The following is an 18,352-nucleotide window of genomic DNA, read 5'->3' on the forward strand; positions in this document are numbered from 1 at the left end:
AGTCATCAATGAAGGTAAGAACATAGTGGGCCTTACTAAATGAAGGTGTTGGAAATGGACCTGCTACATCACTGTGAACAAGTTGAAGAACTTCCAAAGCTCTCCAAGTTTTCCCTTTATCAAACTTCTCTTCGGGATGCTTGCCCATGGAACAACCTGAACATACACCCTTTGAAAAACTGATTCGAGGTAGACCTGTGACCATGTCTTTAGTGCTTAGCTGCTGAAGATAGCGGTAGTTGAGGTGACCAAACCGCTCATGCCATAGCTTACTTTCTGAATTTGAATGAGTAAGCAAGGCCCTAGAAGGTGAACTTGGCACAAAGTGGGAAAATGAATAAAGCCTTGAGTTGTTATTGACTTGTCCCATTGCTACCAAGGCATCATCATCAAGTTCCTTTACCACAACTGAATCTGGTGTAAACTCAACCTTCTTCCCATTCCCATAGTGAGTGATTTGGTAGATGGAGAGAAGATTGGTAGACAAGTTAGGAACATAGAGAACATTCTCAAATGTTCCATCATCCATGTCAACTGAACCTTTCCCTTCAACCTCTACTTGTGTGTCATCACCTATGTAAATGTGAGGTACCTTGGATGGTTCCAATGAAGAAAACTGCTCCTCTGTAGAACCCATGTGATATGAGGCACCCGAGTCAAGTATCCATTGCTGTGAAGAACTTGTTTTAGCCACAAATGCTTGCCCTTTTCCCTTAGACTGTGAGGAAGAAGGAGATGAATCCTTCTTTGTGTAGGCGGATGGCAAGTTGATGTTGTTTTTCTTGAGAAGATTGGTTAACTCATCAACTTGTTTTGCGTGGCATCGATGCTCATCATGACCATACTTCTTGCAATATGCACAAGTTGGTTTATCCTTCGTAGGTGGTGTCCCCTTCTTGGAAGAGGATGTAAAATCGCCTTGTGATGGAGAGGAGGATTGTCCTTTTTCTTGGTGTGGCTTAGACTTAGATTGCTTCTTCTTCTTGTTGGAATCTTTGCCTTGACTTCCTTGATTTCCTTGATTTGCTACCAAAGCCTTGGACTTTGAAGACTTGAGAAACCCCATGTTCAACAACTTAGTTTGTTCCAATATCAACATTTCTGTGAAAACATCAAATGAAGGCATAACATAAGAACTCCCCACTGTCAAATGATGAGTTTGGAAGCTAGACACAAATGCTGCATATTCTGGTGCAAGCTTATCCAACAAGTTGAATATCAATTGAGCATCCTTTTTGTCAATTCCACAATCCTTAAGCTTTGCTCTTAGCTCATTTGCTTTGGTGACATAATCTTGGATTGTATCAAAACTCTTGGGATCCAAGTTGGTGAGCTCATTGTCAATCTGATAGCTTCTGATTTCATCAACTTGCCCATATAATTTCTGAAACATATCCCAAGCCTCTTTGATTCTTTTACACTTCTCAATGTGAAAAATGAGGTCATCTGATACATACTTGCGTAAGGTTCCAAGAGCCATGCAATTCTTTGTGAGCCATTCTAATTGAGCATTTGGATCAGCCTTAGGATCAGGTGGTGCTGTTATTGTTCCATCTATGTAGTGTGTGAGACCCTTTTCCATTAATTTACTCCATACTTTAATTTTCCATGATGCATAATTATGTGGAGTTAAAGGTGGAAATTTGTTAGGACTCATTGCAACAAGAATGGAAAGAGCACAAAGAGAGGCACAATCACACAAGACACCCCCCCAAATTCACTCAATCAAAGAACCCCCCCCAAATGTGATGATTTTGGCACTTTATAAGTAGTGCGTATACAATGGGCCACTTGCAAAAAATGGCAAAGTGGACTTCTGATTTACAATTTTGCAATTGCCTCAATAAGGCCAAAAGAGTCTCAAACTGATAATGCAAGAGATCTAACTAAGATCCAAGCAATTTACAAGTACCTAATAGGCCAAATAAGACCAATATCTGAAAGTACAATTTCCACTCAAAATCTTTGAAATCTGATCATAGATTCTGAAAGTAGACGAAAAAATAAGCACTTTCAAAAAAAAACAGCACCTGAAAAGGAGGTCGTATGAGCTCAAACGAGGCCTTTGAAGTTGCAGAATTGAGGATTGAACAGGTACAGCTGAGAGAATCCAAAAATTCCGAAAAACTTGTGCACCAAAATCAGAAAATAACCACACCACCGCGAAGATCACGAAATTCTAGCCCATTTCAAAAAAAATTGCACCAAAAAAGGAGCAAAAATGAGCAAGATATGGCCTTTCAAAGTTGGACTGCAAAACTGAAAAACTCAATGGAGAGGGGTCAAATTTTTTTCAAAAAGTGCTGATGTGGCGCTAACGTCAGCAAGTCACTGTGTTAAATTTGACGGTCGTATGACCGTCGCAAAAACTTCGCGCTCCCTGCTGACTGGGCGTCCGTACTATATGGACTGCTGACTGTGCAGTACAGATCAAAGAAACGGGACTCGGACTCGGCTCGGACTCGGCAAGGCCGACTCGGACTCGGACTTGGACTCGGGACTCGGCCAGACTCGGCTCCAGACTCGGCTGGACTCGGGAAAGTGAAAAACTCAAGAAATTTAGAGATTTTTAAAGATTTAAAACTTGTTTCAGACACCCTTTATTGAATACACCTTAAAGACACAAAAACATCATTAAACTCGGCTCATTTGATTACATACACAAGTATACATCAATCACATAAACATAAACGCAAATTGTAGCTGAAGAAAATAAGAAACATAGATATATAAATATTGTCAAATGTATACAATATTACAAAACTCATGGAATAAAAAATCCATGTCATCATATGATCATCATCAAATGTTTCATACAAATACCAAAGGTAAATAGTAAAACTAAATACAACTACAAGTGTACAAGCCTATGGCTGAGATGGCCGTGCACCCTCTCGCCCTGGCCCCCTGCGAAGGCGTTTAAAGTAGGTGCTGGATGATTCAGCAGCCATAGTTGCTCCCCGTGACACCATGCCATGCTCACCAACATCAGGAACGGCTGTGTCATGCTCACCAACAACAGGAACAGCTGTGTCACTCCGAGTCTCAGTATTTCCTGTCTCTGCTCGTGTTCTCTGCTCCTCCTCTGCCATGGCTACAGCCTCAGCCTCTATATCTACCTGGTCGATCCAATCAATGTCATCATCACTAAATACAGCTGTAGGAGTCCCAGGAGCTGTCTGATTCTCATTGGCCCACTCTGCTTCAAGATCAACCTCATCTAAAATGATAGGAGACATGTCAACTGTTGCATTCTTTCTCATTCTCAGGCGGAGGTTGTAGTGAACAAAGACGAGATCATTCATCTTCTCCACAGATAATCTATTGCGCCTCTTGGAGTGTATGTGCTCAAACATACTCCAATTGCGCTCACAACCTGATGCGTTGCATGGTTGGCTCCATAGTTGAAAAACTCGGACTCGCCACGGACTCGGCAAACCAAAAATTTGGACTCGGACTCGGACTCGTGAAAGACTCGTGAAAGACTCGGCAAGGACTCGGCAAAAAAAAAAACCGTAGTTTTACAAAAAAACATAAAGAAATTAATGCATTTAGAGAACATAAGAGCCATAATTGAAACATTACACATGTCACATACTCATAGTTTCAAACTTTCAACTCTAAAATGTATAATACCAAGATTTCTTCAATGCTAATTATGCTTTTATATGGAGCCTAATCAGACTCGGAGGTTAAATTTTCCCTACTTCCATCGGCGCAATTTCCCCCCATATTTTTCGACGGGGGTTTCGGGGCAACGCCCCCAAGTTGGGGTCAAGGGGCATCGCCGAAAGATCCTAAAATTTGACTAAGTCTGGAAAATTGAAGAATCCTCCAAAAACTAGATTTTGCATTATAACTCCTGGAGGTTCGAAACCACTCTCAAACATCCTGACAGTATATATGGAATATAACTTAAAGTCTGGAATGTCATCTTGATCTTCAAATGCCCTGAAATTTGGCTAAGTCTGGAATGTCTTCCTGATCCTGAAATCTGACTAAGTCTGGAAAATTGAAGAATCCTCCAAAAACTAGATTTTGCATTATAACTCCTGGAGGTCCGAAACCACTCTCAAACATCCTGACAGTATATATGGAATATAACTTAAAGTATAAGAAAGAAGAAAGATAAAAGGAAATGTCACTTATACTTAAATGTTATATTCCATATATGAATCCTGACGGAGAGACCTAATTTTTTCACATGTTAAACTCAATTTTAAAGCTTGCATGACATTTTCTCTAGGTCGCACGAGTCCATCTGAAAGACTCGCGAGTCCATGCAAAAGACTCGCGCGAGTCCTTGCACAAGACTCGCGAGTCTTTCAGATGGACTCGCCAGGACTCGGCGAGTCTTGGCGAGTCGACTCGTGGCTCCCATGGACTCGCGAGTCCGTGGCGAGTCCACGAGTTTTAAAACTATGGTTGGCTCAAGATACGAATGGCCAACTTCTGAACATTTGGTGTCTCTGGGCCAAAAAAGTTCCACCAATGATCTGAGTTTGAAATGAGAAAAATAAATAAAATCAGTCTCACTCATGAACTCATTTAACAAGTTACAATATAGTATTGAATAAAACTAAAATTAAGCCTAACAATTTATTTTTACCTGGCATCATAGTTGTTCTAGCGTGTTTGGCAACAGGACGAGAGAAGGTCTCCCCTTGTGCATCTGAGAACATCTGTAGCTCTCGAAAAAGGTCTATCTGAGAAATACTGGCAGGTCCCATCTTCTCCATGATTGCATATAGCCCATTAAGGACCTCCGCATCAGCCTTGAAAGAAGGGATAAAAACGGAATGCCGGATTCAGATAATAGGCTGCTGCATGGATGGGCCTATGTAGCTGATGATGCCATCTCCTATCAATGATCTCCCAAATGGGACCATACTTGCTCTCATCTGCTCCATAGACGAATTTGATGGCCTCCTTCGCCCTATCCATGCCCTCATATATATAGCCCATTGCGGGCTTATCTCCATCCGCAACTCGCAACAAAACCACCAAGGGCTTAACAAACTGCAAAATTGAAAATATTGTGTAATTTAGAAAAATGAGCAAATAAGAGAATACATATAATAACTTATAAAACATGAAGCTAAATTGTAGAATTTATAAAAAAATTACCTTCACTATCTCATCACAAGGGACCCAAAAGCCTTGCTCATCAAAAATGCAGTCTGCCATCTCTATCCCTGCAGGGGTGGTAGCATAGGATGAGGAAGACCACTCCTCACCAACAATCATACGTCTCAAGGCAGGCTTAGACCTAAGCATGGACTGCAATGTGAGGAAGTTTGTGGCAAATCTTGTGATTCCTGGACGATGCAACTCCTTCTGCTCTGTGTATTGTCTCATAAGAGCCAACACCCATGAATGATTATATACAAATTTGCAGACATTTCTTGCCCTTTCTACACATCTCTTGACCCATGGGATTTTTCCAATATCCTCCAACATGAGGTCAATGCAATGAGCAGCACATGGAGTCCAAACTATAGATGGGTGCCTCTCCATCAATAGTCTACCTGCAGCAACATAATTTGTTGCATTGTAAATTGTAATTAATGGAGGTACAAACTACAAGATAGTAATTAATTTGCAAACAAAATTAGTTTGTAATCAAAAGTTTACCCGCAGCAACATAATTTGCTGCATTGTCGGTCACCACCTGTACCACGTTCTCCTCACCCACATCTTCAATCACCTCCTCTATCTGCTCACATAGGTAGGTGGCATTCTTGCAATGGGTGGAGGCATCAATGGACTTGATGAAAACGGTGCCCCCTGAAATAAAAAAATTAAGCTAGGTCAATGATCATTCAATAAACCATTAGATAAAAAATAAAAAATTAAAGACTATATGAAACTAAAATTAATCAATCACCTGCGGAAGAAACAAGAAAATTAAGGAGAGTTCTATTTCTCCTATCCGTCCAACCATCAGTCATGATGGTGCAGCCTTTAGTGCTCCATATGTGGCGTTGTTCATCTAAATCCTTTTTCACATCATCCACCATTTGAGACAAAATGGGTCCCCTCAAATCACTCTCACTAGGGGCTTTGAACCCCGCCCCGCATATGGTAATGGCATCAACCATTTGTTGCCAATAAGGAGACCTGTTGCAAAGAAACTCAATGAGATAAGTATAAAAATTCAATGAGATAAGTTAACTATAAAAATTAAAACAATCAAAGTTATCAAACATAAAAGTAAAACATTCACCTGGCTACAAAGAATGGAATACAGCTGTAGCTCCAAAACCTGCCAATTGCCATTTTAGCAGCATCATGGACCTCCTTGTTCCAACCCATGCCCTCAAGCGACGGTTGGGACCCAGGAGTAGTGCGAGGCACAAAGAAGGAATCCAACCTAGATTTACGAATCCTAGGTCCAATGGTAACATTCCCACTATGACTACTAGTGGTAGGAGCATGAGAAGTGGCAGTGGCAGTGGCACTGCCACTTATAGAAGCAGAAGCAGAAACGGAAGCACCAGCAGTAGCAAACTGAGTGGGACGATATGGAGGTAAGGAAGAAGGGCCTCCAACACAACCTAACTGTGTCCCTCTTCCTAAAACTGTCTCTCTCCCAATGGCCGCTCGATCCTCCTTTTGTTTCTTTTTTCTTTCAATCTCCTCAACCATTACATAACAATCACGTATGGCCTCAGAGACTGCTTTTGGGCATGGTTCGGCATCATGTCCACGCACACCAGCAATATGGTATTTCAGCCTATATATACCTCCATGGAATATTGTTTTGCAAAACATACATTTTGTTTGCCCCTTTCCTTGCCCTGGAAAATCTTCATGATATTTCCAAGCAGGGTCCTTTCTCATGGGGGGTCTAGAAGCTGAAGTAGACATTTTAGGATAGTTTTGTGAAAGTTGAAGCTGAGGCAAATAATAAAGTGAAGTTTGCTGCAATAAAACATTACAAATACAAAATAAAATTAATACATACATTCAAAAAAACTAAAGTAGGGTTTGTAAATTTTTTTTTTTTTAAATTGTAGGGTTTGTCAAACCCTACAATTTAAAAAAAAAAAAATTTACAAACCCTACATACAACCCTACATGGTACAACTACATACTACATGCTACATACAAATTACAAACATACAAAAGATCTTGCATACAAGAAAATATAAAACTTTCAAAATAAATAAATAGAAAATGGAATTTTTGGATATAAGAAACAAAATAATGTTAAAAAAAACAATCTTACCTCTTACAACAAGCTTGAAATGAGCTACAAACTCTTCCTATCCAACTCTTGATGCACCAAATCGAAACACAATGCAGCTCCAATGTGACAAATTGAAGAAAACTAGAGCTTCCTCCTTGCTGGTTTTTCTTTTATGCACCCTTGTTTTTCTTCCCAACTCACTTTACTCTTCCTTTTTTTGCAAGTGAATGAAATAAAAGTCACTTTTAGGGTTGGAAGACATTTAACATAAAAAAACGGATTTAAAAAAACTATGCAAATTAATTTTTTTTTGTGTTTTAAACCATGCCCACGCCGGTCGAGTCCGAGGCTCGGGACTCGCCGAGTTTACTCGCCAGACTTGGCCGAGTCCGAGTCCGAGCCCCTGGGACTCGTTTGGCCTGACTCGGACCCGGACTCGCTGAGTTTAGGCGATTTCGGGCGAGTCCCGTTTCTCTGGTACAGATGATGACGTGGCACTATACGGACGGATTGCGTGGCACGTTGGCTGTGCTGCCGTACGGTCGACGTGGCGCGATGACGTGGTGTATAGAGGGCTATTTGAGAGCCACGTGGCGGGGTCGGTATGCTGACTGGGTGTCAGCGTGGCGGTCGCCGAAGGCGGTGGCTGGTCTGGTGCCGTCGGTGGCCGGAGGTGTCTGGGTGGTTGCTGAAGGTCTCTGGTCGGCGGCGGCGCTAGGTAGACAGGCGCGGCGGTTTGGGGCGTTCTGCGGTGGTGGCGCGATGTTCGGAGCGGCCGGCGGGAGGGAGCACGGCGACGGTGGTGGGACCTGCAGAAAGGGTATGGGCGGCACCTGCAACACCTGCGCGACATGCAGGTATAGTGTACAGGGGGGGCTGCGGACCCCCAAACAAAAAAACTTTTTTTTTTTTGATTTTTTTGATTTTTCGATTTTTTTTTTTTGAAAAATAAAAAAAAAAATTTAAATTTTTTTTCGAAATCCGTACAATAATAGCCAAAATGGGGAAAAAAAATTTCTCACCAAAATAGGTCGACTTTATAGTCGAAATTTATGGAAACAGCCTCCCGGATTCAATGGTGATGTCCAAATCGCTATATGATGCCCCCCAAAAATGAAGATCCCCAAATCCGAAAATAGAAGCCTTCCACGATGTCTCCAAAAACTGATCAATGAAGCCCCAATAGTTCTGATACCATGTAGGATTTTGCCAAGATCAAGGGCACAATGAAAAGCATAAAAGAGACAATAGAATGACAAGAACAAACTGTATTCTCATCAATATGCAAAATGATCAACTGGATTAACCAATACAATGAATAGAGGTCTGCTTATATAGGCAAGGCCATATGGATGTATGAGCACACAAATATGACATGTGGCTCAATGAGAAACAAGGGTAGGTAAGAAATACTAAGGGCAGGTAGGAGAAATAATATAATATTCCACAAAAGGTGGATGACCCACCGAATGTGGAGTGTAATAGCAAAATAAGACCACAAAAGGTGGAATTTCTCCTACAAGTTCTATCCCTAAGTGCACACTTCCCTAAGTGTCTCAAATCCAAACTACGAAGAGATGCATTATCCTAAGTTAACTTAAGTAAGTGTAATAATATCCAAAATGAATATTTATTTACACCAACATTTATCATACCTCTCTATTGGAGTGACTGATCGTTATGGGTATTAGCTCATTCATCCTTCCTATTACTGGCGATTTACACTGTAAGTTTGTGGCACCTTTGGTTGAGAAATGAATTTATTAGGTAAAATTGAAATTCCTTAGCTAGGCATGGGGTTTTGAAGTGCATTGGGATGCGTGCCAAATTAATAAGGGAATTATGATAGCTTGTCTTTGGTTGGTTTTCATCGTAGCTAGCCTAGTGTGGGTTTGGGACTGATTTTGGGTGTTTTGGATAAGTATTAAGAGAGTTGTGAGCATTTTAGTGATTCCTTAGGCTGCCGGTTTTGCAATTCCAACCTGCAGATTTGAGGTTAGCAGAAATTTTATGTTCTTATTTGGATATTCAGCATTACTCTCTTCTCAAATCATCTTTATTATTGTAAGGTTAAGTAGTAGTACTACTAACCAATTCTGATTTGTAATTCTCACCTCGTTGAAAAGTGGAAGAGGCTGGCTTGCGCCTATTTTCAAGTAAATTGTAATTCAGTCCTCCCACTGCATAAGTGGTCGAGTGATGTCTGAGTGTAATGGTCCTTCCGCTACATAAGCGGTTGAGTTGAGATTGTTTTGTAATTTCAATCCTCCCGCTGAAATATTGCGGTTGAGTGATTCGTGCCTGTGTGTCTCTCTTGGCTGGTTCACCACCAAGTTTCTTGCATTCCCCTCTGGATAAGCGGAAGGGGCTGGCTTGCCGCCCAAGCATTTTATTGTTTCTAGTTATTTGAAGCTAACGATCCCCTCAACACCGTATGTTCTCACCTTCCCACATTGGGCGCTTGGTGATCAGAAAGTGGAAGGGTTGCTTTTCCAGCATGTTTTCAGTTTATGCTTTCTAACCTTAACGGGTTATCTGTTTGTGGATGACTATTGTTGGCCTAAAACCAAAAAAAAATAACTGGGATACTACAGTGTTTTTTTTTTCTTAAATTGCATTTTATGTTGATTGGGTTGTAGGGGAGGGCTAGCCATCCTCGGGATGGCCCAAACATGGGTGATGTCCCCATCCAAATGCCAAATCTTTAGAACCAAACAACTAAAAGAAAGCTCCTTGTATTATCTTTATAGATGATAGAAGACATGAATAAACCATTACAAAGACAAGGACAGAGCAGCGATTTATTTTGAATGAAGAGCAGCATCGATAATGCACATAAACGTAGACATCATGGAGAACGATGATAAGGCAAATACAAAGCAGCCATCGGTCATACAGCACATACAGCGATTATCTCTATAACAACAATCCTCTCATTTATGAGGCAGCAGTGACCATCTGTTGCTGATACCATTAAGCCATGCTAATTGACTTGGCATTTGGGAATAGTTGGTGAGCAATAGAGCTGGCACTTCAAATGTGACTCGTATAAGTCAGTGAAAAATCCATCAAACAGATATTAATGATAATCATTAAGGGGAATGGTTAAGATGGCAAACAAACAAGGCATTAAGCAAGTATTTTAGTTTACAAGAGGTGTGATTACTAAAAGAGAAGTAGTTTATTTTGAATAAGTGCAACCCCTCATTTGTGAAAAGATGTGTCCTATCAATGAGAAGATATATATATAGAGGTGCGGATGGAAAGATGAGAGGTGTGAAGAATTTACTTTAACTACTCAGACCAAGTAAAGTGCTCTATTGAACTACCAACTTTTATATGTCATGGATGCACAATTGTAAAGAGATTATTAATCTGAAACAGTATTAGAAGGACATGGCATAAGCAAAGGAATATATATATTAGAGACAATGATAGGAAACTTCAGATTGGCTCTAGTATCAAGCCAGCAATTGAATCATAATTGGACCTTGCAATCATCTTACTATCAGACCTGTATAAAGCCATATTCAAACAACATCATATAACGATATTAATCGCCACTCATCCATTTTATCACCTCCTAGAACCATAATTGCAGTAATCGAATAGTAGAGCAATACCATATCAATCACTTGTTTACACTAGCGTTTTGACCAAGTCAGATCTGATCCATATATCTACAAATCGATATCTATCTATAGTTGAAAACTGACATCTATTACCTTGTCCGCACTATCATGAACCGTGTGGATACATTGTTCTATATAAGCGATATTGTGGATCAAGATAATCTCCATCATATAGCGAGTATACTATCAGTGACTTAGAGAATCATTTCAGAATTGTTGTTTGGCAATATAATCCATGTAGAATTGTATTCATTAACATTAAATAGAAAGAAGTCTCTTGCAATTGATCTTCGTATATAAATGTTCCTATTTCCTAAAGCATAAAATAAGTGGACATTACAAGTACAACATCCCCTACCTATCCCTTGCTCCCTAGAACTTTTTGTCTCAAATTGGCTGTCCTTGGAATGCTTCTCTTTTTTGTTTTTTTAAATTGGGTATGCGGTGGGGATTTTCCCACCTCTCCTTGCATCCTCGAAATGCCCCTTATAGGGCATAGGGTCAAAATATATAGGAAATGGTTATTGGGGAACATATATTTCAATGGCTCTCATTTTTAAACCTTAGTTACGAGACTCAAACTTGGTGCGGACTTAGCAAGAATGACTTGACTTGGAACCCGGCAAAAAAACTCGACATAGACTTGTCAAGTGAAAAACCCAAGAAATTTAGACATTTGTAAGGATTTAAAACTTGTTTCATGCACCCTTTATTAAATAAACCTTAAAGATACAATAACATCATTAAATAGAAGCTAATTTGATCACATACACAAGTATACATCTATCACATAAGTATAAACGCAAATTGTAGTTAAAGGAAATAGCACACTTAGATATTAATACTATTAAATGCATACAAAACTCAAGGAATATGAAATCTATGACATCAAATGTTCCAAGCAAATATCAAAACAATAACTAGAAGTATATGGCTTAGAGGATCTTGCATCCCTCCTACGAAGGCATCTAAGGTAGGTCTTGGATGATGTAGCAGCCATAATATGTTTTAATTATGAATATGCAGAGATTTGCAACAAGGGATACGTATTATGTAGATTCTTATGATCACAATTCATCATTAGCCTATTACTTGCTTAGACTTATAGTTCGATGGGGGTTTGGGGGCAACACGAAAATGAGGTTGAGGGTAGCACCCCATGCAGGGGTCTGGGTGTGTGTGTGTGTGTGTGTGTGTGAGAGAGAGAGAGAGAGAGAGAGAGAGAGATAAGTCTAGAGTTCAGGGCAAATAAAGTGAGTGAGATAATTGAGTGAGAGCAAGAGAATGTTCATAGGAGCTTGTTGATTACTAAAATTTGACTGTTTGAAAATTTATAAGATCTTCTAAAACCTAGAATTTGCATTATAACTCCTAGAGATTTGAAACCACTTTGACACATCTTGCCAATATATACATGTAATATAACATTTAAGTATAAGGAAGGAAAAAGGCAAAGGGAAATGTGACTTGTACTTAAATGTTATATTTCATATATATATTCTGAAGAAGAGAATGAGACTGACTTCAAGACAAAGATGGGGAGTTAAATGTTATATTTCGTGTATAAAATGTTTTCTATTTCAGTGACCCATTTTTTTGGGTTATCTTCCAATGCAACTCTACTATTTTTGCATATTTTAAATTTTTAAATCAACTTATAATTATTTATGTAGCAATTACGTGGCTATATTGCTTTTGAAGTAATGAAAATCTCCTCTAATAACTTAGAAAATTGTGTTGAAGTAATGAAAATCTTCTTGCTTGGGGAGTTAAATGTTATATTTCATGTATATTTTGGGGGCATGTCATAAACCAAAAAAGCATATAAATTTTGTGATTGAGTCTGGCCAAGTCTAGGAGTTGAAACTCGCTTAGACTCACCATGTCTTGCTCAGATTCAGCCGAGTTTTAGTTTGAGTCCGAGCCCTCAAGACTCGCCGAGGGTGACTCGACTCGGGAGTTGCTGAGTACAAGCAAGTCCGGGCGAGTCTCATAACTCTATTTTTTTTAACATATAACGAGGAACCTAATGATGGTCAGTTTTGAGATATTAATGTTAGTTTTCAGACCATGGTAAGAAAGTTTTGCAATAATTTTTTTTTTAACTGCAAAGAGCTTAAAACCGAAAAATTCATTTAAAACAACAGATCTACAAGGAAATTTGAAATGATTTCTCATTTAATCCTATGAGGAGAGTTTTCCAAGTTATTTGATCAAAATTCAATGGCAGTTTGACATAGTAACAATGCTAATGAAATAGAACAAGAATATCAGAGAAGAACAACAACAAAGGCAACCACAAAAGACACTAGTATATATCGGGAAAGATCTTGTTAGAAAAAAAATCCAACTTCCACAGCACTAAATCAAATGTATTATCAACCACAATATGGTTACAAGTTACAACAAAGTAGCTGGATACTCCTCTGCCCCTCCCTAGGCACGTATATCCTTGTATCCAAAATGACCTGGATACACATCAGATATTGTACCTACGTGTGCCCAAGAAACCTTGCTTTTCCAACCATGTGAAATAAACGTGCTTTGATTTTTTTAAAACTTGACCTAAATATTCCTCAATTTAATTTAAAAGAATTTCATTCATGCAATTTTTTTTTTTAAAATTGGTATAAACAAAACCTACACCAAATGAGAAAGACGAATAAAATGTTTTCTATTTCAGCGACCCATTTTTTTGGGTTATCTTCCAATTCAACTCTACTATTTTTGCATATTTTAAATTATTAAATCAACTTATAATTATTTATGTAGCAATTGCGTGTCTATATTGCTTTTGAAGTGTCTATATTGCAGCAAGAAGATGGTGGATCAAGCTGCACAAGATGTAAAAGATATGAAAAAGCTATCAATGAACTTGTTTTTAGCTCGAAGTGGAAGCTATTGAAGCCCTTAAGAATTTGAACTAGTTGTTTTGCCCTATTTTGTGGTGTATGTGTCCTTTCTTGGTGGTCCGGTTGTCTTGGCTGCCTGTTTGCTGATGGTTTACTAATGGTTCTCTAACGGCATCTTTTTGTAAAAAGGGTTTCAAGTCCCTTCAAAACCTGCTTGACCCCTTTAATCAAAAACTTAGAAAATTGTGTTAAATATGTGTATGTGTTTTTTATGAATGTCATATCCAACCATATCCATATTGGGAGTTTTAAAAAATGGCCATATCCGTATCCAATACCATATCCGTATTTATATCTGTATCTGTGTCCATGCAACTTTCGGTTACAATACAATATCAAGTGTCAAGCTTCATAGGAGGTCAAAAACTATGAAACTAGAGGAATTTCCACAGCCTAAACTTGTATAAAAACTGGACATCATATCTTCATCCCAGGCCCTTAATATATAGACAAAGGAGATTTCAATTCATGCACCCACCATGTAATACATGCACCCCACCTCCATTTTTAATTTCTCCACAAATAGAATGTAACTCTTGATTGACCTGTTTGACACGCAAGATCATGTGGGTTAAAGGAACTCCAAAGCATTCCATGTAGGTGTAACTATACCACTTACCTCTTACACACTCTAAAACAATTGGTCAAAGATTTTAGTCCTAGTCCCCTAAGTAACCCTCTAACTCAATGGCTTCTTACAATCATCGTAAAACCAATGACACAATGGAGAGTCTCAGATATTGAATCTCAATATTCCATTCAAGTGGGATGCCCTTTTCCATGTGGGCATATCATTTACAATATTATAAACATTAAATAATCTAAGATTAGATCTAGGACTTGCAAGATATACAACACACATAGTCACCTAGTCCTAACAAGATCTGAGTATGCTTCTTGTTCATGGGTTGAGAAAATAATACTAGAATCAATAAAAAGTGAGTTTTGATGGTGCTTTATGGGGCAGGTTTTCCACTTAGAGATGCTAATGATGTATGGTGGCTCCCTCTTCTTGGGATTTAGTCTAATAATGAGGCTAAAGGTGGTGAAGCACTGGTGATAGACATGGTGGCTTCAATGTCGAGGGATTGATAAGCATATTGTGGAAGGCATTTTCTGTTGTTAATTAACGCATTGCACAAAGTTTCTTATCTGGATTGGCATCTAAGGCATTATGTAGATGAGGCTTTGGAGTTGACTCTAAATTTTCCAACATTAGCTATTATTATTGACTCCACCACTTGAATACAAATCAATTGGTTTACTTCTTGATAGTTGTGATTTGAATAATTAATAACCTAAAGATAAGCTAGGCTGGGAATGATAAACTTATGGCAGTGCTTTAAAGGTGTTTTGTGAAAATTAGAGGCTTTACACTATCATATACAAACAAAAAATAAATAGTAAACAGCACAAATCTGAATTAAACTCCATTTGGTTTTCAATGTTTTTATACATACCTTTTTATTCTAACTCTAGCTTTCATGACATAAATCTAAAGCCAACCATAGTCATTTACACAGCCCACAATATCTTGACTCAAATCTTTACACGGTTGATATATCTTTTCCAATTATTGTCCTATGACTAGTAACCTATTTGCTGACATGGTTGAGTATGTATTCCATTACATCACATGAAATTATCTATCTGCCATCTTGAATGTTCACATGACTTTTTCTTATACTTCTCTTATACATGCATATGATCCCACTTAAGCTTTGTCAGGTAAAAATAAATATCCCTACACTCTTCTGTAATTATAATTTTGGAAGTTCAACCCATCTTCAGTAAGGACACATAACATTGCAACCGCTTGTCCATGACCATCAATGACTGAATGATGACGATAAATGGGTCTCATTATGGGTACTGCCTAACTACAATGTAGTGCACCCAATGTGGGCCTTCCCTCTGGCCCTCTGGAACTTTTGTTGCATCTTACATCAGACTGCAATTTATGTCCTACACTTGGACTCATCATGTGCTGTTTTCATTTACCTGCATTGGTCAGCATCATTCTGAGGTATATGACGTATTTATCTCAATCTGTCTCAGCTGCTACAATTATCTGTCTCTCACCATGTAATGTCCCCTTCTCTTTAATCCTCAGATTTTCACGGGATTGGCCTATTATCTGACCCTCTTAGGCCAAGAGGATCGATTAGGGGGTCGAGTTGCAGTGATTCATGGCTTCACATTTCATGTCTATTGGGTTTTATGGCGTTATAAGGAGATTACACATATTACGAGATGTGTGCAATTTGATTATGATATAATAATATTTTATAAAGTGCTATTAAATTAATGTGTAATAAATAATAATAAAGTGTACCTACCCATAAGAAGAGATCTTCTAGAAGGAGTTATATGACTGGATAAGAAAGAAATAAATAGAGGGAGGTAACTCTTTGTTCATCATCAGTTGTTGAGTATCTCTTCTTGTGTTGACTTGTGGAGCTGGAAGGTTGTTTGCAGATAATCATTTGGGAACGGAAACTCCCGATGGTTGGCATAACTGAGGAAGTGAAAGATCTTCTGAGGGGTTGTGTTGAGAGGGAGACACCTCAGTCTTCCTAATTGTGCATATCGAGTTATTGCTGTTTGCCATGGTGGATGAATTCAATGTATTTTCAGATTGGCAGATTTAGAGTCTTTTGCATATCGAATTGGTCAAGGAAGGGCAGTCGATCCTCTTGGAGGAGTATTGGAGGAGTATTATATGCTGGCTGATCATATTCAAAGTCTGAAGTAAAGTTCGAACTGCCTGGTCTAAACCCCAATTTTGTTCATCTCTCTTCATTGAAGCTTCAAACATCAAATTGGAGGACAGCGATTTCATCAAGAGGTTAGGGCGATTTCTTTTGTGATAATTTGAGAGGGTTTGGTGATAGAATCGGCCACATTTCAGTTTGAAGCCAGAAACGAACCTGTGCATTGTGAACCATCGATTTGGTTCATATCACCTCAAGTTGGCATCAAGACACATCAACAAGTGAAGCGCTCCACTCTAGGGTCAAGGGCGATCAGCTAGGAGGAGGTTTTGGAGTATTTTTCTGCAGTCCACATTGACATCTCAGACCTCCCATTTGCAGCAGCAGGGGCGACATAGGAAGAGGTTCGATCTTGCAGATTGGAGGCTCTTTGATAGATGATATTGCTTGCTTCTTCACAGCGCTGGACACCAGGTTCATTTACAAGTTAATTCCCATTGTAATGGTCAGTTGAATGTATGAGTTTGGTTGCAGTCCGAGTGTCCTCAGAATTGATCATTAATGTCAGTCCATGTATTTGATCCTTAGTTGCCCATGTAATGTTCTTTAGGCTGTCAATGTAATGTTTATTTGTCCATCATATGAAATAAAGAAGAAAGGAGTTTTGGAATGCATCTCATTAATCTATTATTCATGATTATCTGAGGACTTGAGACAAGTGTTCGTCAATATGTCAGTTGGCTGTTAACTTTTGATTTTGAGTCTAGTTTGACTTATTTCCACATAAGACAGTTGTATATGCATCTCTTGTTAATTTTCAGTCAAAGAATCAATTAGGATCTGTTTAGTCTTGAGATATAAAGTGTGTTGGTCATCATTACAATCTGAAAACATTATCAGCATAACACATAAACCTTTGAACCGCATAACACGCAACTTGGACAGCAAATATTCCTTGTTTTCAATCTTCAATAGGATGGGATATTTCACACCAGAACTGTTAATGTGCATGATCTAGCTAACCCATAATCAACACTATTGAGAAAAAGATCATCCATCTACTCTGTTCCATCATTGCTCTACATTTATCAATAAACATCACAATAGAACATTGTGGGACTTATATGAGTGCAATCCCTTAGGTGTATTGGGGAGGACGTATTTATTGGTGGGTTCATGTGCATGTTCATGCAGCTAGGTGTCGGTACAAATGTCATATGAGGGTTACAACACCAGTGCCATGCCTCGTGGGAACTAAAGCCATAAATTAAGGAAACCTTGACAATTCAAGATTACTAACAAGTGTGTTTAAATCATACATTGAAAACTCATTTAGTCAGCTGACTCTGCGTGACTTGTGATAGTTTTTGCATTTTGCATTGAGTCAACGCAGCTCATTTGCCAAGTCAAGGTTGATTTGTGAATTTTTTGATAGTCATTCGACTAAGTTTTTGAGGTGACTTGTGGATTTCTCACTTGACTTCACCTGGCACCAAAATATAAAAACATGATTTTCATTTTATTCTCTTATATTGCCCAACAGAAGACGTCTTTTGCATTCAAGTGACAAAATATGCTAAGAGAAGGTTTTGAGTCTCTGACGTTGAGAGAAGGATTTGGAAGTTCATATGTTTGAAAAGATTCCAAGAACAATGATATTCCTGGTTCCTTTCTTCAGTTGCTTAGCCGTCATCATTTAGACTGGTCAGGTTCTCTTGCATCACTGTTAGTTCTTGAAAGTGAAGATTTGGTTAGAAATATCGAGAACTTGGTGTTGGAGAAAAGTTGAAAATATTGTGATAAAATAATGGAATATGGCATGTGCCATGAGGTTCGCTCATCTTAAATGCCTTAATGCTTCCCTTGGATCTTGTGAGAGGTGCCGCCTCTCGCTTCCCTTGG

General features: G+C 38.8%; 2 protein-coding genes across 2 annotated transcripts in view; one reads left to right on the forward strand and one right to left on the reverse strand.

Moving 5' to 3' along the window:
- Positions 1-18,352, forward strand: part of LOC131069703 (protein DJ-1 homolog D) — a 65,626-nt gene that overhangs the window by 36,345 nt on the left and 10,929 nt on the right. The window lies entirely within an intron of this gene.
- LOC131069702 (uncharacterized) lies at positions 4,470-7,068 on the reverse strand. The gene is made up of 5 exons (XM_058005229.2): positions 6,227-7,068; positions 5,888-6,120; positions 5,635-5,787; positions 5,128-5,528; positions 4,470-5,019 (listed from the first exon to the last, which is right to left on the reverse strand). The coding sequence occupies exons 1-5, from the start codon at positions 6,967-6,969 to the stop codon at positions 4,771-4,773; spliced, it is 1,779 nt and encodes a 592-aa protein (XP_057861212.2). The 5' UTR covers positions 6,970-7,068; the 3' UTR covers positions 4,470-4,770.

Source organism: Cryptomeria japonica, chromosome 11 (genome assembly GCF_030272615.1).
Source record: "Cryptomeria japonica chromosome 11, Sugi_1.0, whole genome shotgun sequence".
Taxonomy (NCBI): Eukaryota; Viridiplantae; Streptophyta; class Pinopsida; order Cupressales; family Cupressaceae; genus Cryptomeria; species Cryptomeria japonica.

Coding starts and splice junctions, on each gene's coding strand:
- LOC131069702 (XM_058005229.2), bottom strand. CDS start 6,969: ATGTATGTATTAATTTTATTTTGTATTTGTAATGTTTTATTGCAGCAA. Junction 5,788..5,887: donor TTTTCTTGTTTCTTCCGCAG/GTGATTGATTAA, acceptor TTTTTATTTCAG/GGGGCACCGTTTTCATCAAG. Junction 5,529..5,634: donor AGCAAATTATGTTGCTGCGG/GTAAACTTTTGA, acceptor ATGTTGCTGCAG/GTAGACTATTGATGGAGAGG.